Source organism: Triturus cristatus, chromosome 9 (genome assembly GCF_964204655.1).
Source record: "Triturus cristatus chromosome 9, aTriCri1.1, whole genome shotgun sequence".
Classification (NCBI taxonomy): Eukaryota; Metazoa; Chordata; class Amphibia; order Caudata; family Salamandridae; genus Triturus; species Triturus cristatus.
This window is the reverse complement of record NC_140592.1, coordinates 1,216,073,076-1,216,098,559: the sequence shown is the minus strand read 5'-3', so window position 1 is coordinate 1,216,098,559 and position 25,484 is coordinate 1,216,073,076. Positions and strand designations below refer to the sequence as shown.

The following is a 25,484-nucleotide window of genomic DNA, read 5'->3' as shown; positions in this document are numbered from 1 at the left end:
GAGAAGGAGCAAGAAGGGCTAAAGGTGGAGGGATTCCCATTCAATAGTCAGAGGACCAAGCAATTAAAACGAATCATGTGCCAACCACATGGAGAGATGGATTAAGGGGGCATTAGCTTCTTTGGGGAACTCCGGTCAATGTAGACTCTATGGCAACATATAGTGGCTGCTTGAAGAAACATCATAAAGAGAAAAACATTTTTTACCTATAAACTTCAAGGAAGAGGTTTCCAGTTTATAGTGCTGTAGATTCACATACGCTGTATATTCTATCCCTCGGGTGTTGAGCTTGGACATTTGCAGGTTGTTTTTCTTCAAACAAATATTTTGAGTCACAGGATGTGATGCAACTCCTCCCTTACTTATAACTGAATGCTATATTGTTTTCTGCACTGCGGGTGAGAGTATGTATGGAGTGGTGCATGGAAGTATCATGGTGCATGTGCACTGTGCAGTGTCAACCAGGTAATAACAGAAGAGATCTGCAACAAACGCAGGCTTCCGGGGAGGGTTGTCGCATGTGAATCTACAGCACTTCACACTATGAACAGATGCTTACAGGGTAAATAACATTTTCTGTTTGCATGCTGTGTGGCTGTAGACACATGCACTCTGCATAGACTGTTAAGTAGTACTTTCCATAAGCTGTGGCAAACGTACAGACAATGCATATGTCTGAAACAAAGTTCTTAAGACTGTCTGGCCAACTGTAGCCTACTGGCAGGCTAAGATGTCCACACAATAGTGGTTGGTAAAAGTGTGTAGCTCTGACCGGGTGGACAAATTGTATATTTCAGCTGGCACAAGGTTTCCCAAGAAGATCATGGTTGCACCTTTTTTTGGGTAGAGAGTGCCCTGGGGGAAGTAGGTAGGTATCTTTCAGCTTTGCGATAGCAGGTTTTGATGCACTTGACTATATATCTGGGTATGCCAGCCTTAGAGATGGAATGACCTTTGTGAGGTTACAAAGAGCTGCTCAGACTTGTGGAAGGACTTGGTCCTGTCAATGTAATACAGGAGAGCCCATTTAATGTCTAGAGTGTGGAGGGTTCTTTCCGCTAGAGTCTGGCTGCGGAAAGAACACTAAGTTCTTTGGTCTGCTTGATACCACCTTGGGGAAAAAACTTAGGGTTAATTGAGAGAACAACCATATGCTTATGAACTGGAATTAAAGGCTCTTGCCAGGCAAGTGCTTGGAGTTCAAGGATGGATCTGATAGAAATTATGACTCCTGAGAAAGCCACTTTTCATGAAAGGAACTGTAAAAGGCAAGAGTGTAAGAGTTCAAAAGTCAGACTCATGAGTCTGGTAAGGGCTACATCGAGGTTTCATGTACGGTTAGGGGAGGTTACTCTGGGAGGTATGATCCTTTTGAAGCCCTCCATGAACGCTTTGACCATTGGAATCCAAAACAATGATGAATCTCCCTGTTTTTGCATGTAGGCTGGAATTGTGGTGAGGTCTAACCATTTGGAAGTGTAGTCAAGGACTGACTTCTGCAGATGCAAGAGGTAGCAGAAAATATCCTGGATATTGAGTTTTAGATGGTCCAGGTTATTAGAAATTAAATAGTGGAAAAACATTTAGTAGGTCCATATCATAGGACTGCTTGCTTTGCGCAGACTAGTCATACATTCCTGTGGGAGATGAAGATAGCCATGTTCTAAGTTCTCTGGTGCCAGTTCACTAGGTTGAGCTGCCTGGGGTCTGGGTTTCTGATCTGAGCAGCATAATGTACGGCCTTTCATGAGGACTTATGGACATTTTGAGAGAGCATCAAGTACCAATGTTGCCTGGCCTATTTAAGGGCCAACAAGATGAAAGTGAGGGATGTTTGCCTCATCTTTACCATGTTCGGAAGAAGTGGAAGAGGAGGATAAGCATAAACAAATATCTGTGACCATTTCATGCATAGTACATAGCCCATGAATACTTCCCTGGGCTGTTGTTTCTGAATGGAGCCCAAACAGCTGGAGTTTGTAAGGCGCCCCTATATTTGGCACTCGATGTCCTTCTTGATTTTCCCCAGTATTTCATCTAGCTGGGGACCAAAGAGGTATTCCCCATCAAATAGGAGGGTGAGAAGATGCTGCTGCTCTATAGTTTAAACTAAACCCAGAGATGTGGAGTCATGGGTGACGTCTGAGGAGGACACCTGTGTTAATGCCTCAACAAGCTGTGTCCAAGGTATTGAAGGCACAACAAATGTTGGCATTGGAGAAGGTCTTGCCCGCAGACACTATTTCCTTCCCCCACTCTTTCTAAACTCCTCTGCTGAGCTCGTGCTTCCCCTCCCACTGGGATCTCTCGTATCGGGAGAGAAGCCTGACAGAACTGGCTATACGCTATGGGTAATTTCCCTGTGCAGCCATCCTTTCGCCTGCTGCATCTATCTTTTTGCTGTCCTTGTCAGGTGTCAGAGCACAGCCCGTAGGCTGAGCGGAGGGGAGGCCCTTTTCTATAAGCGGTATGAACAACTAGGGAATCATGGGGTGGGGGACTGGGGAGGCCCTTGATGTCAACAGGGTCACTGGGCGAGGGTGTGTACTTATTTTCCACCTTGGGTGTTACTACCCTCACCTTCACGAGTACGTCTCGGGGGTGGATTTAAGCATGCACTTGAAGGAACTGCTTTCTCTCTACAGGGAAGTTATTTTCCTCATGTAGGACATGCATGCCCACCCTGTGGAAGGACGTGTTCCGTTGAATGACCTCATTGTAAGCTGTGGTATCACTGGGTGGCATGCCCTGATGAGATAGTGGCCCAAATCTGGGTCACCTAGGGGGTAGATATTGCAGTCATGCCAGGGGCAATCTGTGGGCCCTGGATCTAAGGGCTAGTCAAATGAAGCGGTAGGATGTAAGGAACTCCCTGGGTCAGATAAGGCTCTGTGGGACCCCTCAGATGAACCTAGTAGAGGCAGAGAGTAGTGTGCAAGAGTGTTACAGAGAAGGAGGTGGAGGTAAAGTTGAGGGAGGTGGTATGGAACTTAAGGGAGAGGACTAGGGCCTCTTCGTCGGGGCTTCAAAAACAGGTTCTTATTTGAAGACAAGCTGGCTGCGGTCGAGGTACATTGCCATGATACTCTCCGATGCCGGGATGGATGAAGAGGTAATTCTGCCTGGTGTCAAGCACCTCTTAGAGCATCTGTAGGATGGGCAACTGAGATTTCTTGGATTCAACTGTCAAAGGTACTTTTGACATCAACGGGATCTTTGGTGTCGAAGACATTTTCAGCATCGACTAGAGCTTCAGTTGTACCTTCCGCACTGGTTTCAAGTGCAGACAAGGCTGTTTGGCACCCTTGGGCTGTGTAGGGGCCTTTTTTGATTCGGAGGAATTTTCAGAGTGCCAACTGGAGCCCGAAAGCAGCAGTCTCTTGTGAACAAGGTTTGATGCCTGAATCACACAGTAGTGGTGCTTTACCTCAGCATGGGACTTCGTGTGAGGCTTTGAGTGAGTGTTAGGGCTGAGTGGAATATTTAAAACCCTGTGTTCAGAGGCACTCGAGGAGACAGACTCCAGACTGGGTGTGACTTGTGCTCCCTGAGATTTGGCGGGCCGGCCTCTTCTCCTTTGTTTGTGCCAAAGGGATCCTTTTCGCCTAAGATAATGGGAGTCTTGGAGGACGACTGTCCTGGTGCATTTTGCAGTGCGCCAAACGCCTCTCCCTTCAGTATCTTTAGGATTTCTAGGAGCAGAAGGCGAGAGAGGACTGACAGCAGACCTCGTCATGGTCCAGAAAAAGACACAAGTTCCACACTTCTTTACGGTCTGGCCACAGATAACTGGGCTTGCACTGAGGTCAGTTTTGAAAGAGTGACAATTCAATCACCTCCTTGCTATCTGCATTTTTTTGTCTTTGAAGCTCTTTGTGGGCATGGGGGGAGATTGCAGTCCTTTAAGGGCGCACAGCCCTAGTGTGAAGGGACCAGAGTGCTAGTCGTGGGTCCTCAAAATGCGATGGAAGTTGTTGAACACAGACTGACTCTTCCAAATCATCTGTGTTGAAATCTAGCCACATGGACCCGAAGAAGCATCTGAAACATGCCAAAACTTGGAGCCGTCTTAGTGTACATCCGAACCAGAGTCAGTGCCCAAACACACTGTCCACTAAGGGATGAATCGCTGCAAATCCTGAGAAAGGTTTCTTTGAAGATAAACAACCTGCAAACGTCTGAGCCCAAAACTAGATGGCAGGAGTATGCAGAGCATGTTTATCTACAGATTTACATGCTGCAAACATGTTCCTGTGCTAGAAGCGATAGGGTGAAGGGCAAATGGCATTCAGTAACGTGAACAAACCCAATATTCAAGTCCTTTTCAAACTAAAGGGGAGTGATTCTGTTAAGGACCAAAAGAGGCTAGAATCAAGTCAATATTGTGAAGAAATAAGACCTCTTGGACCATGAATCGTTTCAATTTTTTAATACAAAAGGTCTACGTTCTTTACCTTCGTATCTGCTCTCATTATGAGATGGAATGATTACAAAATACAATTCTACTGGGAAAAAGACATGCAGAACCATTTCATAACATGTACAATAAAGTTCATACAAACAGCATCTTATGTATTCATCAGAACATCATTTACTTACATTTTTTGTTTTGACTTTTTTTAAGATCACATACACATTATTGCATGATCATATCATACTTCACAAATTTATGCTTATATGTTCTACGTGCTAATCATTGTATAATGCATGCAAACTTTTTTATACAGTGCAAAAATATAAAGAATCAAAGCAATAGCAATTTATAAAGTCCAAAAATAGTGACCGGTATTTACATGTGCAACAATGATAAAAACTTGTTGTGTCCTACTTCTTTTGATACATGTACCAGGATAAATGAAACCTAACTATCCTTAGTACTGTTTGCATGAACTTTATTGCACATGTTATGAAATGATTCTGCATGTCTTTTTCCCAGTAGAATTGTATTTTGTAATCATTCCAGCTCATAATGAGAGCAGATACGAAGGTAAAGAACGTAGACCTTTTGTATTAAAAAATTGAAACGATTCATGGTCCAAGAGGTACCCTTTCTTCACAATATTACACAAGTCCTAGCATAGTCTTTTGATACGAACGGCTCACTGAAAATCTTTGGATTGTTGAATATTTCAGGCAAATATCTCACCCACTATAGCAGTAAAATATACTGTTTTTGTCAGTAGATAGTTACCTCAATTCTTTTAAACAGTTTGTCTCACTAAAGGATGCTTTTCTAATCTCAAAATTATAGAATGCTGACCACAATCCGAAAGACCTAGTGTGATATTGGGGTTATGGTCTCAGAACTAGGTTGTCATACTGGGGCCTATCCGAGCCTTCTGTAATGTTTCAGGTCCCTCCTACAGTGCAACTACAATATGTCAAACCATCTTTCCACCAGTGTTACCAGAACAGATCAATTGCTCATCATTGTAGAGTGGCTGCCTGTAACTCTGCACTATTAAAGTACCCAGGTTATTGCTCAGAGGCATTCTTGATCACTCTCCCTTGCTCCTCACCGCCTGCATCCGACACTATAATTTGTGTTCTGTCTGATGCTTGTCCAATGACATCCTAAAACCTCCATGTGCCTCTTGGACAAGCCAATGGAACACTATTACTGTAGCTGCAATTCACGGAAGGCTACTCATCTTTCTGTAAATGCCCCAAGACATAGCTTACTCCACAAATTAGACACCCTTTAGATCTGTGCGCAGTCATGCACCAAGAGACCACTTGTAGTCGCTGTGCTACACAGCAATAAGAAAAGTTCACCACCAAAGCTAAAGTGTGGGTTTTCCTCTTTGAACATGATACGAGTTCTCAATTTATCTGGATTCTAACAAAAATCAGATGTAAGGGAGTGACAGGATATATGACCCAAAAAGCAGAGAATCTGGCTATGGAGATTTCAGAAACCAATAGGGACCCTAAAGAGGCATAAGAGGCAAAACATTTATCCTAGAGATGCTTCTGGTAGGGGTGGGAGGTGCAGAGAGAAGAGGAGAAATCAATAGGGAGGGCAAAGAGGCAAGGGAGGTAGGCTACAAGGCAAATAAATCATAAAAGGTGAATAAACTGCTTGGCAGAAGCAACAATATTAGACAGTGTAAATGCAAACAGAAAGGATAGTGGAGAAGATAGGAGAAAGAAGCGTGGCAAGAGGAGCACCTGGATGAAATGCAAAGAGAGGCTGTGGGCGGTTCTAAGAATCAGCACATCATTCATTCATGCATGCTGAACTGAAGAACTGACACATGCTAGGCCAACAGAAGCAGTGCACACAGTGGTAGACCCGGTGAGGCTTTGACTTGGTTCTGGAGGGCTGGACAAGGCTTGAGTTGGCAGGAACAAGAGGGCAAGGGCAGAGCAGATGCGGGCTAAGATGCAGGGTGTGGAGAGCCTACTTACTGTCACAGACATAAGGTTTATCGTGGTCTTCCTGTGCGGCAGCGGCGTCGTTTCTTTTCCTGCCACCTGCTGAGCCCCGGGCCTGGAAGAAGCAACAAGGGCATTAACGTTAAGCTCACAATGCCTCCATGACTAGTCCATGAAAGAATCCCTCACTCTAACACAGACACTGCCAGCGAGCACACGGTGACGGACGGTACACATCCCTAATCCCGGATTCAGTCCAGTCATCTGAAAAGAGTTAAGTGGCAATGTTTTTCTCCAGGCAAACAGACAGGGCTTTATTTTCAACTAACCCACCTGGCACACAGGCTCATGCTTGCCATTCTTTCAGCCACTGTTCAAGTTATGTTACAGAACCCACTCTGTTTTAGTATTCCAATTCCTATCAAGATTTGCTGCCCATCACAATACAACTCGATTGGGCATACATTTGCACATAATAAAATGGCTGTCAAACAATATGAGTTGTCTAGCTTCAGGTATACAATAATATTCACTATTTATATTTCACGAAAGCTTATATCTACAAACATTGCCTGGTATTTGCTATTACTACAACACGAACTTATCTTTAACATATACACATTTCTATCAACACTAAATATGATCAGTATCATTACTATCAGACTAAGAGTTTCTTCCAGATAAAACTAGAGGTGAATATGAACACTAACCACAAATAAAACAGAAAATGGTGGTTCTACATAGAGCCCCATGTGTTTAAGGTCTATTGTTATTGGTAATAACTCATGAAGTAAGGCTTTCTCCACAAACAATTGAAGACATTTAATACCAATAGTACAGTCAATACAAATGTACATATATATTTGCAGGTTCTTAGCATCTGAATTTAGATGAAGTAGTTCCATCTCAGTAGTTACTGTTCTTGAACCAGCATGGCTCTGATGCAAGTATTAACTGGTTCCGATAGTAGCAAAATTCCTGACCACAAGAAAGGGATCCATGTTAGGTCCATGCACCCAATCACAGGACAGCAAGCAAAGGAAATCTCATCCACAAGAATGCCCTCATACACATACATAGAACCCTGGAGAACTTCCAAAGGGTTGTGAAGGAAAGTGGAGTTCAGTTACTTCCTTATCGCCTTCTAGAGACTTCTAGTTTACAATTTAAGCATCAATTTTTTAAAAACCAACATGTACATATTGAAGGATTGCAGAAGCCGGGATTAAATAATAAGCATCCATTTTGCTGACTGGCAGAGATAACCTGTAAAGGGTCGAACTCTTTAAGACTCAGGAAATGGATTTCAATTGCAAAAAAATAATGCATTTCAATTTTGAAATATTTTGAAGAAGCCACAGGGGTTTGTTGATGGTGAAATATTAAGGAATAGGCCACAGATTCTGTTTCATGTCCAACACGGGACTGCTGCATGAAGGGAAACCACAGAACAGAGAGGCAGGACTGTGATGCAGAGAATGGGATTGGATTAATATCAGATAACCCGGAAGAGGGATCACAGCGTACATGTGGGCAAACAAGTGAATATACGAGTGGTATGGAAATTGACGAGGTACAAAGATTGGAAATCTTACCGTGCCGGTTTGTGGGACTCTGTGTCCCAGTGTCCAGGGAAGGAAGAGTCGTCCAGGGGCACGCCCACCCGTGCCACGTGCACTCTAAAGCGCTGCTCATCTCCTGCGGCACAGGAAAACTTGGAAATCTTGCTGTGCCGATTTGTGAGACTGTATCCCAGTGCTCAGCAAAGGAGGAGGAGTCCGCGGAGAAAGCCCAGGCCAAGGGTGGGCCCGTCCGCGCATGTCAGAGCGTGGCGAAGGCTAGGCTGGGCCACCCCTCTTGGCTCTGTTCCTAAAGTGCCCTTCATCGACTCTACGTACCCCTGCCTAGTCACCAAGCAGAGGGGTGAGACCTGGTAAGATGTTGGTGTACCAAGAGATTGAATTACTTTCTCACACCCAGCACAAGATAAGGTAAGCCTGCTGGGGGCATCATCATTGTGGACATTATATAGCTAGGTGATCAGAGAGGTTTATGGCTCCCATTATTTTGTATCCGGAGTCTTCGCGTGCTCACCTCATTGTCTCTTGTACCAGTTCCCTTAGGGTGAACCCTGCCAACCAAGCCACGGTTGTTTTGCTCTACAGGCTTTTGTTGCGTTGTCACGTTGTCTTTCCCCCACCTAGCTAGGCCAAATGGGGAAACAAAAGACAACTGTAGCACCACACGTGGCTCTAGCAATCATGACCATGGATTGTTTCTTGCAGAGGGCAGCGGGGGTCAATGACAGGGAAATCAAACTGGTGGCTTACAGGCTTTCACGCTCTCCAGCAAATCCGCTGCACCCTCTCTCCTCCAGCCTTGCAAGTAGCCGGGCCCCCGTATTTGGAGCTCCCAATTGGTGGAACCAGCAAATCCTTCTGTACTCCCCTTTGGTCAGGATCTAGGCCAAGGTAGGAGTGGTGAAACCCAGACTCGCAAAATACAGTTAGCCATAGCACTGGTGCCTGGTTGTGGATTGTTCGTCAGCTATCCAGCAGTATCTCAATTGGATATCCAGGAGAGGGGGTCCAGCAGAGTTAAGCGCAAGTACTCTACATTAGGGGCAAGGGCCCAACGACCAAGAGCAGATAAATTGACAACTATTAATTGGGGAGTAGCATCTTTATCAAAAGAAGAGCTGGCAGCCATGTCGTATGCATGTGTGGGCTCTCTCTTTGATGGACTGGATTCTAAACTTGAAGCAATCAAGCGATGCCTGACCTCAATTGAGAGGGAACTCTCGCATTTGGCCCAAAGCCACAACACGCCCAACAACCTAGCCAATCTAGTCAATACCATTTAAATGCCTCCAATGGGAAGTGGTGGGAACACAGGCCAAAGCCAGACAGCTCTGTTATTTGCCATTGAGGGGGCGGGGACTTTTGACACGTACATTCCTGCAGAAGAACATTGCCCAGCTGGTGGAGCCATATCTACTGGGGTTCATAAATTCATATGATAGATTCTTACTGACAAGGTTCCGCTTTGATATCTTTCACTTTCTCCCTGCCCACCCTAGGGGTCTGAGTAAGGGACAAAGTTTCCTGTCCTGTGGTTGCGATGGACAATCTCCACAGGACATGGTTCACTTTATGATGTTTTGTAGTTTTTTAGATACCTCCAGAGAGTCTTTTTTAATCCCTTTTTTGAGAAACGCCAATTTTATGCAAGTGAGACCCGCTTTTATCTTTCTACAAATGCTTACAGAGTACACTGTTTTTTCATATGCTTAACTTTTTTTATATCGGCCATCAGGTTAACTAGACTGCCCCTCTCACATTCTTTTTGGCACCACACGCTTTTAACCATGCTGCTTTTTGTTTGATCATCTTATATTTCAAGAGTTGTGATTATTGTATTAACTTGGAGCATTTTTATCTAGTACTGTCTGTGTTGTATTGGCACTCCTGCACTATTGTATTTTCAACTAGCTCAAGTTTTTTCAACCTGGTGTGCCTGTGATGATCGTCTTTTGTCATATTTCAACATGTGCTTTTATGGTTTTAATAATTGAAACCGAATAAAGATTATTTTGATTTGATTTGGAAAGGAAAAGTGTGAAGACCGGGCAAGGGTGGTGGTCAAGTGAAATGAGGATATGACTTTTAGCAAAAATCTAAATTACAGGAAAAAAGAAAAAGCCTGTATACCTTACATGATCACTAAATACATACTGTATTTAACATGAAATGTGTTCTAATGGAGAAAAAGAAGCACGATTAACACATTAAACCCACAGCTAACTGGCTTACCCATACCTAACCCAACACCCAGATGCCTCAGAGGGAAGTCATCTCCAAACCTACCGCTATTTCACTGCAAAAGGCTGGGTCATTAGGGTCACCCCACAGGAGACAGACCGGTCTCATGTGTGATAATGTGTTGTAGTGGCACTGGGATGTCGCACAGAATTGTGGAGGGAGGAATGTTCTACGGTGGAAGGTAAATGCTCTTTCAAGGGATTAACGGGCAGTTAAGCTGGGGAACGAAGGAAGGACACAGCGCGGTTCACAAGCTCCAATAAATATAATATAGCTCTTTACTACGTCTTCTGAATATGTTGGGATTTGTTACAATGGTGACAAGGAGGAAGACTCATGTCTACAACGTACAGTATGCTGGCCAGCACTCATTGCTAGCACTTACGATAAAGATGAAAAGCAAGACTTGGAGCCTCCTCGCTGAATGCGACGAAGACTGACTTGAAGCCGCTTCGCTGGGCGTGACAAAGATTGAAGGGGTGGACATGGACTGGTTAGCGGCTGCGCAACGACTGAAGGAGAGGTGGCAAGTGCCAGAAAAAAAAGAAGGCAGTTGTGTGATGCACGCATGCGCAATACAAAGCGTAGGCATTCATACTGCCATTTAAAGTCCGGCACTCACGTTGAGTGTCAGAGGCAATATATGTAACTAACAAAGTGTCACCAAGAGACTATTTATGCGATTGACTGTTACGTCAAGCACAAAACGAAAAGAATAATTAACTTGCTAAAAGAAGGCTGTAAACACGTGGGATTTGGCTCAAATCTCGGCAGCCGTTTTGAAACCAGGCACATTTTGGAATATTGCAGTAAAAGCATTAGAAAACACAATTTTTAAGATAGAAAGACTCCAGAAAGTCAAATTCAATAATAAATCAATCAAGCAAATATACCAGAATAAACGTGAAAAGTCATGTCAATTGAAGAGACAAGTAGTGAAATAACAATTCTTTGATGTATTTTGACTTTGACCGTTCCTTTTGGCATTAAGTCGTGTGTACTCAAACTTCTTTTGATTCTTATATATTATGTCTTTATTGTTAGTTTTGTTGCCAGTACAATTTGAATTCTACATCACTTACCCTATCTTCCAGATCATGCGAGATATCCAGGTAAGTATAGGACCCACTGTGGGTTTATATCTCTTGATTTCTCTTTCTGTATTGACAGCACTGGTATAACATACTCTCCATCCCTTTCCTATATTTTTATCACTCAGTCTGGGTCCTCCAATTCCTGGTTGGTGAGAGTAATAAAAGGAAATACCTAATTCGACATCACGTTTAGTAATTCTACACTTGGTCTAGAACTAGGGGTTCCATGGTTTTATCTTTGACTGCTCTTTTCTTGACCGATTTCTTTCCAAGCTGTTCCTTTCCTGATAAGCTAATACTCAATTGATATACAACAATTAATTAATGTTATTGGCCTATTTTTGAACATGTGAAATATTGCAGGTTCTAAATTCTTTCCAAGTGTGGCAGTTCCTGAGAAGGCACTCCAGTTTGCCGAAACGCAGGTAGAAAATTAAATCATTGTAACATAGAGCAATCAACCTCTAGCCAATAATATTGTTTAAAATGAACTTATGATAACATTAGGTAATCAACTTCTACTCACAGATATCATTTGAATAGTATCTAGACTTAATGATGAATTATGTATCAATCATACTAGATTTTAAATTGTATATATTTTATTTTTTTATATGTTTAATATGTCATTTGTTTTGTAACTTATTGGTTTTCACTTTATCAAGTGGCTTCTGCAAACTGTTATTGTAATGATTGTCAGCATTTATTTATTTTAATTTTTTTGTATTAGGTGTGTGTTATGATAATTAATAGTTACTTTTGATTAGGCGGTTTCCATACCCCACTCATAAGAAACAGCTCATATTCAACATTTCAATTCATTCTTAAGATTTAACAAAGTATGTATATTTTTTACATGTTCTGTTGGCCTACATCTTTATATTGTATAATTATTTTTGAATAGGTTGCCAAGGGGTTCTTTTTTTGCATTGGTGAAAGAACAATTAACATTAATTCAGAAATATATAATGAGGAGGAAAAGTTAGAAGGTGTTTGAAGTACAATTTTTAGGAGGCTGTTACCTTTTGACAAATCAGATCAACAGAATGTTGCGCAACAGTGGAAGAAATGGGGGAGAACATATTTTAAAAGCAACATGTAAAAAATACACTGATATACAGGGAAAATATTTTTTGCTAAATCTTGTGGGAGATGATGTGTAAGACTTAATAATGACATTTCCTGAGCAGGAACAAAATGCATACAAAGGACTCAAATGTTTAAATCACAAATTTGACCGTCAAAGAAATCTAAAGGTATAATTTCAACATGGCATTCCAAAAGAAAAAGAAAACAATTGATGAATATGTCACAAGGTTAAAAAAGTTAGTAACTTTTTGCGAAATTGACAGATTTAGCAATGAAGAAGCAATAAGGCGGAGAGTAATCGAAGGTTGTAACTCAGTGAAATTTAGGAAAAAGCTTCTGAGGGAAAGTTATAATCTGCAAGAAATTCTACGCATGGCTAGAACAGAAACACAAGTTCAGAAACATGCTACAAACAGTAAGACAAATGTCGATGAAAAGTAAAAGTGGAGAAAGAATAAAACCACAAAAAAAAGGAAGAGGATTATTTTACAGGTGTGATTTTCAATTTCCGCATCAGAGAACATGTCTAGCGATAGGACAGCAATGTAAGGAGTGGGGAAGGAAAAATCCTTTTACACGTGTGTTCAAGTTTAAGAAAGGAAAGAAAGAAACCTGGAGCAAAAAGATAAACTGGAACAAACAGACTAATTTAGACACCAAGAAAAGGATTGGAAACATGAAGCATATCTGACAAATGGAAGGTATAGAAGAGGATTTTGAGGAAGAACCTGAGCAATCTGAAAGACTTTACATGATGTATAAAGAAATGAAGTCCAACAAATCAACATGATAAAAATGGACAATATAAAGAAAATAACATCTGTGGATTGAATGGTTGGTCTCCAAAAAGTTCCAATTGTTCTGGGTAGTGGAGGGACGTGCAATATAATGTGTATAACAGAATATATGAAAATGAAAGAGCAAACCTCTTTAAGTCCATCAAATGTCAGTGTCTTTCAATGGGGAGCTAAGCAACCTGTTTCTTTTTTAGGGAAATTTGAAGAAACACTGCAATATGAAGATGCAATTAGTAAAGAAGAATTACATGTTTTAAAGGGTGAAGTTCCGGGACCATGTTTATTAAGTAATGTCACTGCTCAGGTTATGGGTCTATTAGCAATGACATTTAATATAATGACGGATCATCCAGAGTTGAGAAAATATACAGAGTTGTTCAATGGATTGGGCAAGTTATAGGACAGAACAATTATCCTGCATATAAATGAAGCTGCAAAGCCCCATTGGCACAGACACATAGCAGGGTTCCAGTCCACAAGTGAAAGTAGGGAAAGAGATAAAATCATTACTTCAACAAAATATAATTCAAGAGGTTACGGGTCCAACACCATCGGTGTCACCCATTATTATTGTTTCAAAGAATGTCACGGAGGAAATCAGAATCTGTGTTGATATGAGGGTTTCTAATACAGCATTTGAGAGAGAAAAATATAAAGGTCCTCATTTAAATTACATGATTAGTAATATTAAATGGTGCCATTGTCTTTTCAAAATTTTACCTATGTAAAGGGTATCATCAACTAGAAATTGATGATCACTCAAGTTATTACGACATTCTCTACAAATCTAGGATGACTTAGATATAAAAGATTACATTTTGGAATATGTTCAGCTGCTGAAATTTTCCCAAAAACTATAAAAAAACAATATAAGGCCAATACAAAATACTATGAACTACAGTGACGATATTTTAGTTTTTGGGAGCAACACAGTAAGAGCATGATCATGCATTGGATGGAGTATGTCAACGACTTCAGAAAGCTGGGTTGACACATGACATAAAACAAATTTGAAATAAACAAACCGGAGTTGACAGTTTTTGGGCATATATTTTCTCATGAGGTAATGAGGCCAGACCCTATCAAAGTAGTAGCTCTGAATGCAACACTCAGGCCTAAAGATGTATCAGTTACGCTCATCCTGGGAATGGCAAATTATTGTGCACAATATGTTAAATCTTTTGCAACCATAAGCTCACCACTCAGGGAGTTAAGAAAGAAAGGACCGAAGGTTTGTTGGAATAATGTGTGAGCATGCTTTTGAAGAATTAAAACAGGAGTTATCAACCGCAGCCAATTTAAAGTACTTTGGTCAGGAATTGTGTACTGAGTTGGTGGTGGATGCCAGTCTTGTAGGACTGGGTGCAATTTTGGTACAGAATAAACCTGGGAGGGAAACTCCAAGATATGTGATTTCTCATGCCAGTAAATGTTTATCTGATGTGGAACGAAGATACTCTCAACCAGAAAAAGAAAGTTGGCAGTTTACTGAGCATGTGAGCATTACCACGATTTTATATATGCAAAACAGTTTGTAATTATAATTAAGGCTCCCTGTTTTCTGTTTTTACGGATTTTTACAGATAAATACAGACAGAAAGCAATGTGTTTTCTGTCCGTATTTATTTTTAAAAGTGGATAAATACAAAAAATGTTACTTCTTTTAAGTGACTCTACGTGCTGTCTTTCATGAATTATAGGCCAGCAGCTGAGCAGATGAACAGCATGGTTAATTAAAAACAGGATGACATATCTTTAAATAGGACATTTATGGTATAATGCTAGTATTTACCAATGGATGTATTGTTATGCAATACTTAGCAGCTTAAATAGCTAAAACACGACAGACATCAAAGTAAGAGGTGCAAGTCCATCAGTTAAATAGATATGGAAATGTACAGTTTTACAACTTAATTTATACGCAAAACACAAAATAAATATGGATAAATACAGATAAAATAGCCCAAAAATAAATGTGGATGAATACAGACGGAAATGGCCGAAAAATAAATACCATAAAAACGGGAGCCCTAATTATAATCGATCATCAAGCACTGACTTCTATCTTTGGAAATCCGTAAACAAAAATGCAACCAAGGATTGAAAGACGGGGAATGAGACTATTAGATTATAATTTTATAATCACTCATAAACCAGGAAAATAATATAATCCATAAGATTACTTGTATAGGCACCCATTTAAAACGGAGATAAAACAGCAGTTAGAGGAAGAGGAGTATATTTGTCTCATAATTAAATCTGTAGTACCAGGAATTATTGTAGAGAAAGAACTTGTTGAAGCAACGCAAAAGTATGACAATGCAGGAGGTAAAGAGAATTATACGTGAAAATAATTGGAGATTATTAAACAGTGCAACTCGATTTCAACCTAAAATAAGAAACTATGATATATTGAACTGTCTGTTGCTTCATCTGTAATACTTCTAAGAGGTAATAAACTGATTATTCCTGTAAGTTTCAACAGCGTGTCATTGATTTTCAACATGAAAGTCATAGCTGTTAACGAAAGTTATTGAGAGAGATTAGACAGTCAGGTGGAAGAAGTGGTTCAGTCTTGTCATTTATGTCAATGTACTTCCAAGGAAAAAGGGATGGAAAAGTTGCATATGTCTGAGTTACCAAATGCTGTATGGTCTAACGTAGCAGCAGATTTCAAAGGATCATTGGACTCTGGACATTATCCGTTAGCGGTAATAGATGAATATTCTCAGTTCCCTAATGTGAAAGTGGTGTCGTCAACATCTACATCAGTGTAACTTCCAGTTCTTGATGAAATAGTCTCTACTTGCGGAATACCGAATATATTGAAAACAATGGGCCACCATTTAGTGGAAATTAATTTAAAAAATGCATGAATTGTTTGGCAATAGTACACAGAAGAATACCTCTAATGTGTCCGCAAGCACGGTGAATGGTAGAAAGGTTAATGGCAACTATTAAAAAGGCTGTGCAGAGTGCAAAACTTTCACAAATATCAGTAAATCAGGCATTGTGTCACGTTTTGCGAGATTACAGAAATACTCCTCATGTGTCAACTGGAAAATGTCCTTCAGACTAAATGTTTGGTCAATCAAGACAATCTCCTCTACCACATCTGCCGGCGGATCCGCCAAAGGATCATGAAGAAATAATGCACAGAGATAAAGAAGCAAAGAGCAAAATTAAATATTATGCAGTAAGTAGAATTGTCGAGAGCAAGATTATCAAATAGGTGATTTGGTATTAGTACGTTAACAGCAGATAAGAAAATCAGAAAACAGATTTCACCATATCCCTATGGACATAACAAAGATCCAGGAACCAGCACTACAAGCAAAAGATAACAACAGAATAATAAAAAGAAACAAAACATTTTTTTTTAAACTTAAACCAAGTAGTGGACAAGAAAACATGCAATTGAATATTCAACAAGACGAACAGCTGCTCAGAAAGTCTGAAATAATTCCTGAATAGCTGCTTAGAAAGAAAGCCTGACCGCTTAATGGAACTTTTCTAAATTCATATTTTTTTGGGAGGGGTAGAAATGTGTTAATGTGGAGCAGTGGCACTGTGATGTCACGCAGAATGGCGGAGGGAGGAATGTTCCAGGGTGGGAGGTATATGCTCTTTCAAGGGATTACAGGGTAGTTAAACTGGAGAACGGAGGAAGGACACAGAGCGGTTTGCAAGTTCCAATAAACAGAATACGGCTCTTTACTACGCCTTTTGAATATGTTGTGATTTGTTACACCGTGATGCCCTCACTCACTTAAGATGCTTTTTGAGGCTGCTTCAAAGCAGTCTGGGATAGGAGCGCTAAGGAAGAATAACGGAGTCAAAAACTAGCAGAAACATTTTTCAAGAAAGCACATTGCTCTTTTTTTCCAAGGATAGAGCCTGTCATACCATGAACTCACTGGAGAATCTAGTGGTACCAAAAAGAGAGGAACTATTTAGTTCAGCAGGAAGGAGGGAGACTGAGCAGAAGAATGATAGAAAAAAAGTCTTGTATTGGAAAGATGAACAATCCTGCATATTGGTAGATTCCCATTGGCGACGGCAAGTGCTGTATGATCATTACCAAGACTACTACGTAATTCACACAAGTATGCACCAGTTGAGGTACTCTAGGTAGTGGTTACTCTTTAGTAGGAAAGTTAAACCTTCTGACACAGCACATCTACGGCACCAACACTTTACATGAGTCAGTATTATATAAGTAGCTCAACCGTTATCTGCCCCAAAGTAGAAATGTGAAAACAACAAGGTGACGGATGGGATTCTTGAAATAATCTCAGCCATGGGCAATCAATCGGGCCACATTCCAATTCATTGCTTTTCACCCACCATGCCACCTCAGTTAGGACCCAGCCATATGCAAAAGAGTCTTGATCCTGAACCAGAATACAAGTAACCCAGGACCCGTGTTGCCCTCATCAGGGCTCTCCATCCAGGTATAGCTTGGTTCCAGAGGCCCAGTGAGCCCAGAAACCACGTCTGGGCATACCCTGCGCACTTAAGGCATCAAATGCAAAAACAACAAGGTGATGGAGGGCATTCTAGTATTATTCTCAGCCACTGCAATCGCTCAGGCCGCATCCCAAGCCATCTGAGATGGCATGATGCGCGAGCAATTAACAGTGGCTGAGATTAATTCAAGCATTTCATCCATCACTTTGTGTATACTTTAGTGTGTCGCCCTGAGTGGGGCAGGTATGCCCAGACATGGGGCCCGTGCACACTGTCACTAGAACCAAGCTATACCTGGCTGACGAGCCCATAATAAGGGTGAAATGGGTCTTGGGTTGCTTGTGTTCCGGTTCAGGGTGGCAGTTCAGTCTGAACTGTTCCCACTGGAGCAGGGTCAAGACTGATTTGCATATTTCGGGGTCCAAACTGAGGTGGCATGGTGTACAAAACAATGATGGCTTCGGAGGTGGAGCAAGTAATTACCAGTGGCTCAGATTCTTTCAAGCGTTCCATCCATCACTTTTTGTATACTTCGGAATGTCGCCCAAGTAGAAGCGTGATCAGGCCTTTGTCATTTTTCAGCAAAGTCTATTCGAAAAAAGAGAAGCCTGGGTGCTAACCACGCCCATCAGATCAGACAAAGGAAAGAGGTTGTTGAGCTAATCTCATACTTACAAATTCTGCTGGAAAAACAGACATCTGGGGCGGGCAGGCTTAGAGCGCTGTCAATGTTATACATGTGCTATGTGAAAATAGCAGCTTTACACCCAAAGTTGGAATTCTCGAATATAAGATATTTTATTGTATGATTAAATTTGAAGTGCATTGTTTTTTTTAGGTTTTTCACAGTAAACCGTTTTGACTTGACATTTCATACCTCCGCTCTGGGATTGACATACAGCTTTGGAAAACTGCATCACAAAATAAGAAGCTTTTGCCGAACTTACTTCTTAGACCGCGCGCTCAGCAGCTCCACTGTACCCGGATCCCTCAACCATTACACAGCTGGCATATTTTTGTGCGGCCGCAAGCTATTCCACATTTGTTTTCTTGTAAAGATTACTTACTCGTCCCCGACCCCTGTGTCTTCTTTTCGGTGTATCTTCTATTTCTTCTTCTTCATCGCGTAATTCATCTGCAAACTCGTCGTTTTCTAGAACCCTCTATGGGACAAAAAAGATGATGTCTCTTTTAATCAGGAACTTTGATGATCCAACAAACTGACACGACACGTCTTTAGGATTAGGAACGCTTACTTAGCTGTAGGAACAATCCTAAACATGTGTATCTTCTGCTGAGTCAAAGGCTGTTTAAGTGAATCCCCCCTATCTGGCAATAATTTTATTTACCATCCATGTCATTGTGAGCTGCTCGTCTTTGTTTGGACCTTTTTGGTACTGGCCACAAAGCAGCACGACTTGAAGCTATTTTGTCTAATAATTCCACATAGCTTCCAAAACATGGACATCTCCTCAAGGGATTGGACAGAAGCATGGGTTGCTTTAGAGTTAATATACGCAAGGCCAGCACTGCATTAAGGCAATATAAGGTAGCATCATAGGTGAACCCTCATGATGGACTGGAATTTCTGCTAAAGGACAGACAAAAAGTACCATTTTATATGCAGTGCTCCAGCAGGCAAAATACTATCTTTTTTATAGTATTTGAAATTCCATGCACCATTTTTGTATGGAAAATACTGATGTTAAAAAATGATTACAAATGTGGTCAGGTAACTTCATGTACACTCATTCATCAGTGGGTTTTCCTTTTCCAGATTGTTGCCATTGACCGCGTTAGTAACTGGTTCAACTAAAGCAAACCAAGACTGCGACTTCCGCAGCGTACTGATCTGTTCTATGAAAGCCCAGCTCTGGACGCAAGCTGTGGCGCATAGAAGGACCAATGAGGAACTGCACTCATCCAAGGTTAGCAACCTTCACTTTGCCAGCAAGACATTTTCATTGGACTCCCAACAATGGTAAAACCAGAGGAGGAAACGGCCATCATCCAAAGGGGAGGACTACAGAAAAACCTCGGGACAGAAACTGGAGACGTTTGTCCCATGGAAGGCAACCTAACAAAAACAGGCATAGCTCTCGTGCAAACTCGTGCTAACACAGGCACGCACAAATGCTGGTCATCTTTTTGTGATAGGTTTGTGTTCCACGTGTCTCTTTCGTGCACCCTATGTCTCCATCAAGCTTGCAGTGTTCCTGTATTTTTATTCCCCAAGCATGATTACTGGTCTCATGCAGCACCTCAACCATACTGAATTAAAAATAAGACACAGACATACAAGATACAGAAGGAGGCAAGTTTAAGACAGACCACACAAATGCCTATGTGCATTTGTACATGCATGTATTTGTGTTACTACATAAAACCAGACCCATTGGCTTGCCTAATGATTGCCTTAATATTATGGTAGGATATGAACGTCCAGTCTGTTGGATGAGGCAACTTTCACTGTCAGGAATGAGTTGACGATGACTAAGACGAAGATTGCCCACAAGTAATTGGGACGTCCGTCACCATGGTGCCATATGCGCTTAAACTACTTAGGCCTTAGGGTAGGGGGGTGGGAAAATGATAGTTTAATTGACGGCAGGGTTTTAGGTGTCAGGACAGTGGAAGACATTAGGGTAGATTAAGGGACAGCAGGGGGCGAGGTTGTGTATGGTAAGGGGCAGGGTTTTAGGCCTTAGGGCAGGGGTAGTTTTCAGGGCAGGTTTTGGGTCTCAGGGCTGGGGGGTAAGACGGCAGGTAGGGTTTCGAATAATAGGGCTTAGGGCGGGGAGTCAGATTAGTGGCAAACGTAACCACGCATACCCTCTTACCATATATGCATCTACAACGAAATTGCTTGGTAAAGCATGCGGTGTTAAGGAATGCATGGTTAAGACACATTCGTTGTTTGGGCTGCGAGGTAGAGTCTGGCGTGATTTAGCCATGCGTGCCTCTATCATACAACCGGGCATGGAGTGTCTGGGAGTGGATTAAAGACTACCAGTGCGCCGGTGATTAATTGCACCAAATGCCGGCTTCTGAGCAGAGCTTCGGGCACCGGCAGGCTCTCTTTCACAAATTAAGCACTGGATATAGATAAATATTTAAAATAAAATAAACTCATAAGAGAAGGTAACTTTAGGATTCGGGGTGGGTAGTCGCAAAGGAAGGTATGAGTAAATTTAGGTTTCGAGGTGAGCAGTGGTAAAGGAAGGTATGGGTGGGTGGGTTGAGGGTTGACTAGTTGTAAAGGGACGTACGGGTAATTTGAGGGTTTTTAGGGGTGGGTAGTGGTAGCAAAAGATTAGGAGTAAATAAATAAGGGGGTTTAGTGTAATTTATAATAGATAGACAGATTGATAGAGTTTTTCACTTGCCTTAAATATACTCACCATGCGTGGTAAAGGCATGCATGGTAATGTCATACAACACCGTCCCAGGCATAGCTTTGTGTGGAAAGGGGGTGCATTATATGGTGTAGGTGTGCAACCTCACTGTATAATACACTTCCAACCCCTTTAGCATCCCTTACGTTTCGTTTGTCAAACGTTCAGCTCAATCCTGGGTAGCTGTAGCTCTGAGCAGCAAGGCTTACAGTAAGGAACAAGTGCAATGCATTTAGGCAGCACCAAAACAATTGAGGAAGAAAACGCCTTGACAACAAAGAAATCAGACACCAATTTATAAAAATAGAATTGTCAGATACCACAACGAAGAACATCTACCTGAGGGTTCCGGAGATATAGGATTTACAAGCTATAGTAAATCAAAGCATTTCACTCAACTGCGAACACGCATTGGCAAATTCAACAAATATGACAATTAGAAACTTTTTCACCAAAAGGTTGGGATAGTTGTATTGCAGTCACTTAGAGTCCCTTCGGGCGATAAACTCCAGTCAGGAACCAGTCAGGGGAACCAGCAGTTATCCTTCTGCAATGGTTTCCTATTGAAGTGGTCCGGATGCAAGGGATGAAGGATGCTGAAGATGCTCAAGGATGCTGTGGATCCAATGCGATCCACGGGGGTCTTCCTGCAGCTACTCCTTGGTCCACAAAGGGCGTGAGACAGTCCTGGTCACAGGGTAAACGTCTTTGTACTGGTAGTAGTCCAGTCATTACTGGGCTACCTCTTGCCTAGGGTCGCGGTCACAACCAAATCCCTCCCTATGCAATAACTCTGGGTGATCAATCTGCACTCCCTTGATTCTTCTGGGCTCAGCAAACTCAGGTGCAACTTTGAGCATCAGGTGCTTATCTCTGGTGCTGCACTACAGTGGTTGGCGCGGCTTGAAGATTTTGGGCTACCAACTTGCCCCAGCAGGCTTCTCAGCTGTTGTGCCCCTGTGCTGTGAACAGGAGGTCAGCTAACTGACCCTTGGAGTTTCTTAGCTTTGGCTGGGCTCTGGAGACAACTTCTCCTTGAGAAGGACACAGGGGGCACATTCCCTCTCTTTTGCTAGCCACCCAGGTTCATCAGGTGCAATCCATGCGGTGCCGCCGCTCACCGGTTCCACTGTGCAGCAAGGCAGTCCTTCTTTTGTCCTTCCAGGCCAGACAAAATCGGAGTTCTGGATGCCAGGGCACTCTATTAATGCTTAGAAAACACCCTCAGGGTAGGATGCAGTTGGTAGCCAAAGGACTACCATGTTGCCTCCCACCTGATGGCTAGTTCCTGGCAAGAGTGACATCTGGCTATCCAAAGATGCACTATTCTGCCCACTCCCAATATGGCAGAACCCCTCTCTTGGGATGAGGAGCTCCGTAGCCAAACCCACAGGTGTGACTATCAAGGGGAAAGCCTGTTTGATAACTGGCTTCACCTTCCCTGTTCCTTGTGCCAGCCTGTCTACCTAAACAATAGAGCAGCCCCTCTCCAAAGTGTTCCCCATTTGCCCTTCAAAGGAGACTTCACCTTTAAAACTCGCTTTTTGGGCTAATACCCAAGTGGCTTCCTGCCTGAGAGAGGTAACACCTCGTAAGGCCTGCCTTAGGGGTGACTTCCATATATTAGAAGAGGAGGATTGGGCTTTGCCACTACATTAGATGGCAAAGTCATATTAGCAGTTTAAAACTGCACTTCCAGTCTGCAGTGGCAGACTGGGAGACATGTTTACCCTGTTCCCCTCAGGGTGGCACAACAAGTGCTGCAGTCCCTGGGAAACACTTGAACTTAAATGACCTGGGTACCCCTGATACAATATACTATGGACTGATAAGTAAGTTAGGCTATGCCAATTGGGGACAAACCAATCAAAAATTATTAATCATTTGAAGGATCAAAGCACATACACTGAGAGCTATTTAGCAAGGCTCAGGGCATTTCACAGCCATTACACCAGTACCTACTGGTCAAAATGGGGACAAAACGTGAGGGTACACCTGCAAAAAGCGGTTTCCTTTCAGGCTTGTTTTCCCCCCGTCAACCCAGGTACAACAGTCTTTCAGCCAGCCCTGGGAGAGGAGAGGGGTTGTTTACCCCATTCAATGCCTGCTTACAACACAAAAAGGAGAAGTGGGAATTCTTCCACCCCCCATCAGCCTGTGTCCTCACCCCAAAAGTAAAAATAGTTAAAAAATATAAATAAATCAATTTAATAAAAAAAAAAAAACTGTCAAGGTCCAACAGCCTTTCTGCACCCACCTCCCTGGGTATTCTACAAATGTTCCAAGAAATGAGGGGGTGGCAAAAAGCCCACTAGACACCGTGGATATATATTTTTGTTTTAGAAAATATATGGGAGTGGGTGGGCCACCCTTGTGTTGGATCAACCCCTATTCCCAATGCCCCAACAGTCTTTCTGGCCGCCTGGGGTACCGAGCATCCCCTTCCCTTTGGTAAGCAAGAGGAAATGGTTATTCTTCTGGGTGTAGTTTTGCCATGTGGTTCAGCAGAGTGGAGGGAAATCCAGATTGTATCCAACTTGCCATGCTGAACGGCTGCACTATTTGGGTTTGTGCTCGGCTGCCACTGGGAAATCCTAATACCAGAATTATCTGAAAAGTAGACACCTTTCTATCACAGACTGCAAGAGCATGGAAACATAAAAATTAGGAATAATGGACTACCACTTAGAAAAATGCAAAAACTGGCTAAAGAAAAACAAAAAAATAAGGTTTTTGACACAACTGCTTCTTCCAGAGTGCTGTGAAGTTGGTGACCTTAGCACAGAAAACCTTTTATTGATGTAATTTTAAGTACAAAAAACAGACTTTCTTGCAGAGCCTTGTTTCCATTTTTCACAAAAACACCCTCACCGGACAGTACAGAACAAGGTTGCACTGCAAACGCTCTCTTGGATGAATTAGGGACATACATGTGCTAGCTATATCGGCTTGATGTGTTAGCTCGCTTGGCGTTTAAGGGTTTGTGTATAGTGCGTCAATCGAATAAAAGTACCAGGCCAGTATTCAGTGGACTCGAACAGATCTAGAAAACATCAAGCGGCATACTTGTTACCCCAATAAAATCAGAAAAGGTGAATTTGTGGGGTGCGGCCAAGGAAGGGTGAAGTTGTGCTTTTTGTCTTCAGACTGCTTCCCACAGGAACCACTGTGCCAAGAGTTTGCAGCAAAGAGGATTTCTTTCTCTTCAGCAGACTCCACAAAATTGTGTGCTTGTCCTCTTCTCAATAGTACAGAATGTGAGCTGGATATGTATATTCATTGTCTTGAAGACTGAATGCCAGAGACTTGCGGGCAACAACCAATATCGAATGAAGTGATTTTTATTTTCATTTATGATTAAGGCTCCCTGTTTTCCGTTTTTACTGATTTTTACAGATAAATACAGACAGAAAACATTTATTTTTTTGTTTGTATTAATTTTCAAATGTGGATAAAAACGGAAATTGGGGTGCCTTTTGAGTAATTCTAAACAATGTTTGCCATGACTGCCAGGCCAATAGATGTGTGGATTGATAGATAAAGGGGTTAAAAAAGAAAGGAATTTTAGCAGTTAAATAAATGTAGAAATATACTAATTTCAGCTTAATTTTTCCACAAAACCCAAAATAAATATGGATAAAAAACAGACGGAAATGGCAAAAAAATAAATACCATAAAACCGGGAGACCTATTTATGATGTAAAATTCATGTGGAAAACAATAACGAACGTTGGAAGAGCAGAACTCTGAAGTGGGTCCAAACTGGCACCTACTTCATTGAACACCCTTTTTAAGGGGGAACATCCTACAGACATTCCTGGAACTAGAAAGAATTGTCCTCTACTAAGGATAAGATGGTGCAGAATCTTGTGGCCATCGCCACTTCAGCAACCTGCCAGGGCTTCCTGAGAACTGGGTCCAGCCCTTTATCTACAAGTCTAAATTTGCAGGGAGCATCAGCCCTTTTTATGAACAACTCTGTCATTTTCCTGTCTTGTGAAATAAAACGTTCGCAGCTTGCAAGACCTGAAAGCTAAAAATACGCAAGAAAAGCTTTTTTCCCCCCCAATCAGAAAACATGTATGTGATTTTCTGCCCCTGGCCTTACAGCCACAGGAGTTCTCAAACCCTTTTAGTTAAATGCCAGTTGTCTCAACTGTGCCAATCCAGGGAAGCGGCTCTCTCTGGGAGAGATGGGCCATAATTGCAGCCAGTCGCTCTCGAAGCTGCGAAGGGAGGAAGCCAATTTATGAAAACCACAGGCCCAGTAATTAGACTTGCCGTCTGTCCCCTTGGCAAGCCATTTGGAGTCCTAACATCAAAACAGAGAAGGCAAGGCTCATCAAATAGAGTGCGCTCTACTTTACGACTGACTAGTAAGATTCAACGTGTGATTGCCCAAAAGTTTAACAGGCCACATCTTTGGCAACCACAAAAAAC

At 42.0% G+C, this 25,484-nt stretch overlaps 1 protein-coding gene across 5 annotated transcripts in view; it reads right to left on the bottom strand.

Annotated features, from left to right (window-relative positions):
* DPF3 (double PHD fingers 3) overlaps positions 1–25,484 on the bottom strand; it is a 499,249-nt gene that overhangs the window by 90,330 nt on the left and 383,435 nt on the right. For all 5 annotated transcript variants that reach the window (XR_014968956.1, XR_014968957.1, XM_085627278.1 and 2 more), the window contains exons 5-6: positions 18,717–18,812; positions 6,412–6,493 (exon numbers count right to left, since the gene is read on the bottom strand). Coding sequence is in view for 3 of the 5 variants with exons in the window: in XM_085627278.1 (XP_085483404.1) it covers positions 6,412–6,493; positions 18,717–18,812 (178 nt within the window). In the remaining 2 variants the exon portion in view is untranslated. The remainder of the gene's footprint in view (positions 1–6,411; positions 6,494–18,716; positions 18,813–25,484) is intronic.